This window comes from Contarinia nasturtii, unplaced genomic scaffold, assembly GCF_009176525.2.
Source record: "Contarinia nasturtii isolate CC-2019 unplaced genomic scaffold, AAFC_CNas_1.1 Cnas_scaffold_4756, whole genome shotgun sequence".
Lineage (NCBI taxonomy): Eukaryota > Metazoa > Arthropoda > Insecta > Diptera > Cecidomyiidae > Contarinia > Contarinia nasturtii.
In genome coordinates this window covers 3046-6453 of record NW_022202039.1, presented here as the reverse complement: position 1 = coordinate 6453, position 3408 = coordinate 3046, and the positions used below count along the sequence as shown (strand labels likewise).

Sequence of the window (3408 nt, the reverse complement as noted above, 5' to 3'; positions counted from 1 at the left end):
CGTACGGCGGACAACGTACGACGTACGACGTGGAACAGACCCACAACAACCATGCTCAAAACGGCCTGATTCGGGTTCTCTGACCTCAGAAACGTCCAGAAAACATGTTTTTGAAGTTTCGTAAATTTTGACCTATTGCAATACTTTCCCCTTTCACACTAGGTGTGTGCGGAAAAGTAAAAAGTTGCATTTTCTTAATGGAAGAATCATCAAACAGCGCGTCCCCTATTTCAATTGGCCCGAAATAGACTTTTTGTGACAGGTTATAGTTTCTGTATTATGAATGTAATATATGCCAAAAACGGATGTTACAAGATAAAATATTTCACATTTTCAGCATCATTAATTGCAATGGATTGACGAATCGAAAAAAATTGTAAATTTCAAATTTTCTTCCATTTTTTTCGGTAATCAAAGTTAAAAACCACGAAAAACTCAGACCGTGTCGTTCTTGTGGTTTTGAATTGTTGGTCATTGCAAATCACACAACGAAATACAGCGTGTTCCTGTCATAAGTAGCAGTTTTATTGCAACAAAAAGTACACCACACAATTTTATCACAAAACGGAAATGTCTGTATGAATTAAATGAGAAATGTGCATGAAAAAGAGCCACGGCATTGATAAAATCGACTTATATATAAATACGCATTTATTATGACCAAATTCAGCAGTATTTGCATAGCCGTTTGTCGTTATTTCAGTTTTTGTGCCGTTAAAATGTCTGTGAATAAAAACAATTTAGAAAGTGATATAAATTTGTTGTTTCAGCGTCCAAATGAGCCGCTGTTCACTGCAAAGGATGATGGCAAGACGGCATTTAATATGCCACTGGATTTCTACACAGATCGTTATAAGACAATTGGAGTCAATGTGCGTACCCGTTTTGATGACAATGTTGAGCGATACGTCAATTTACGATCAGTTCAACATCCTAATCTTGATTTCACCAAACCGGTGAAACGTCGCGGACCATTTTCACTATTCAATCAAAATCATCAAAAAATTGCCGGACAATTGATACAAATTCTAATGGATGCAAGCGAACGTGATTTTGTTTCACTATCAGCCTACATAAAGGATCGCGTTAATCCGTACTTATTTTTGGTTGGACCACATAATTCAACAAAAGAAAAATTTGTTTTCATTTTAAAGTTTTGGTTTTTTATTTTCAGTATGCGTTGGCAATTGCGGTGCAACATCGACGAGAAACGCAACATATTGCATTGCCATCAATTGTTCAACAATTTCCCGATCAATTTGTCGATTCGTCGGTTTTTCCAGAAGCTCGTGAGGAAGGCACTATTGTCCCGTCTGCGAGCCGTATACCAATTCAAATTGAATTGAATTTTACGGGATCGGAACGAGATCAAGAACAGCGGCTCGCTTACTTTCGCGAGGATATCGGAGTTAATATGCACCATTGGCATTGGCATCTTATTTATCCTGGTAGAGTGTTGGAATGTTGTTATTATTGGCTATTGGTACTTGTACTAATATTTTTATATTTGTATATTACATTTCAGCTGAAGGTCCAATGAACATTGTAGCAAAGGATCGTCGTGGCGAACTATTTTATCATATGCATAATCAAGTAATGTGACATTTTTTTTACTAATTTTTATGAATTTCTATTGATTTTTGGGAATTTTCACTAATTTTTCTAACCTTTTCTTCAATTTGCCTTTATTTTTATGACTTTCTCTTGATCTTCATGAATTTACATTCATTTTTATGATTTTTTTGTGCAATTTCATGAACTTACTTTATTTTTCAAAAAATTTCCTTCATGTTCCATATAAAAAAAATCAAAATTCTTATTATTTACCAAATCTTTCATTTTTCTTTCGCTTAAAATAAAAGCTATTGGCCCGTTATAACACTGAACGCTCTTGCAACAATTTGGAACATGTCAAATCGTTGGGTAATTTACGTGAACGCGTTCTTGAAGGATATTTTTCGAAAATTGTTCGAAGTTTAAGTAATCGTGCATACCCAGCTCGGCCGTAAATACATACACCGTTATTTTAATTCTGACCATGAGAAATATCTTTTTTTGTTTTGTTTTAGTGACGGTGCCATTTTGAAGGATATCAATCGTGATGATCAAATCGTTGAAATTGTTCAATTGGAACAATTACGTGATCGCATTTATCAAGCAATTGATCAAGGATATGTCATTGAATACGGTACAAATCGTCATATTCCATTGAATGACGAAAAGGGAATCGATGTGTTGGGCAACATTTTGGAATCAAGTGCCATTTCCCCAAATCGACAACTCTATGGTAGCCTACACAACAGTGGTCATGTTGTAAAGTGCACAAATATTTTTGAATCAATATATCTAATGAAATTAATGTAATACCATTTTTACGATAGGTAATCGCATTTGTTCATGATCCTGAAAATAAGCATCTCGAAGACTATGGAGTAAAAATGCGTAAAATAGTTGTCATGAAATTTAAAAATAATTGATTTTCATTTGAAATTTAGGTGATGGGAGACGTAACGACCGCAATGCGTGATCCCGTTTTCTATCGATGGCATGCCTTCATAAATTCAATGTGCATCAAACTGAAGAATACACTTCAACCATATTTCTACAATGATTTAATGTACCAAGATATTCACGTAATTTCGATCGGTGTACAAATTACAACAAACGTACCAAATGCAAGGCCCAATGTTTTATTGACTTATTGGCAGAAGTCTGACGTTGATCTTGGAGCCGGACTCGATTTTGGACCCGGCAACGTTTATGCGCAAGTACGGTCCAATTTTGAATTTTTTTCTTCAATGTTTCGATCGGACACCGTTATCTTACCTTTTCATCTCTTACCATTGACTTCATCGCCTTTTTAGTTCACCCATCTGCAACATGCACCATTTGAGTATCGAATAAATGTGATCAACGAAGCACATACCATAAAATATGGAACGTGTCGTATATTTCTGATTCCAAAGTTTAATGAGCGCGACCAGCCTCTTACCTATCAAGAACAACGTCTTTCCGCAATTGAAATGGACAAATTTGTTGTTGCTTGTATGTACAAATGATTTTCTACACTCGTTTAGTTGAGCTACCTAATTTTTTGATGTTTTTGTTCAGTAAACCCGGGCCAGAATGATATTCGTCGACGTAGCGACAAGTCAAGTGTCACCATTCCATATGATAGATCATTTCGACGTATTGGAAGTCAATACCAACCAAAAGATGCCGAAGAGTTATCAGAATTTCAATTCTGTGGATGTGGTTGGTCCAACAAATTCCAAAATTAATGAAAGTATTAAATAATAACACCGAATTTTTTGTATAATTATAGGTTGGCCGCAACATATGCTCTTGCCAAGAGGAACCATGACCGGAACCCGATTTGATATTTTCGTAATGATAAGCAACTATGAA

General features: G+C 35.5%; 1 protein-coding gene across 1 annotated transcript; it reads left to right on the top strand.

The window, feature by feature from the left end:
• The first annotated feature begins 740 nt into the window (after positions 1-740).
• On the top strand, positions 741-3199 carry LOC116351145 (phenoloxidase 2-like). Its single transcript, XM_031783205.1, has 8 exons — positions 741-1106; positions 1175-1448; positions 1526-1593; positions 1863-2005; positions 2070-2313; positions 2382-2432; positions 2496-2768; positions 2865-3199. The coding sequence occupies exons 1-8, from the start codon at positions 825-827 to the stop codon at positions 3057-3059; spliced, it is 1530 nt and encodes a 509-aa protein (XP_031639065.1). The 5' UTR covers positions 741-824; the 3' UTR covers positions 3060-3199.
• Positions 3200-3408: the final 209 nt, after the last annotated feature.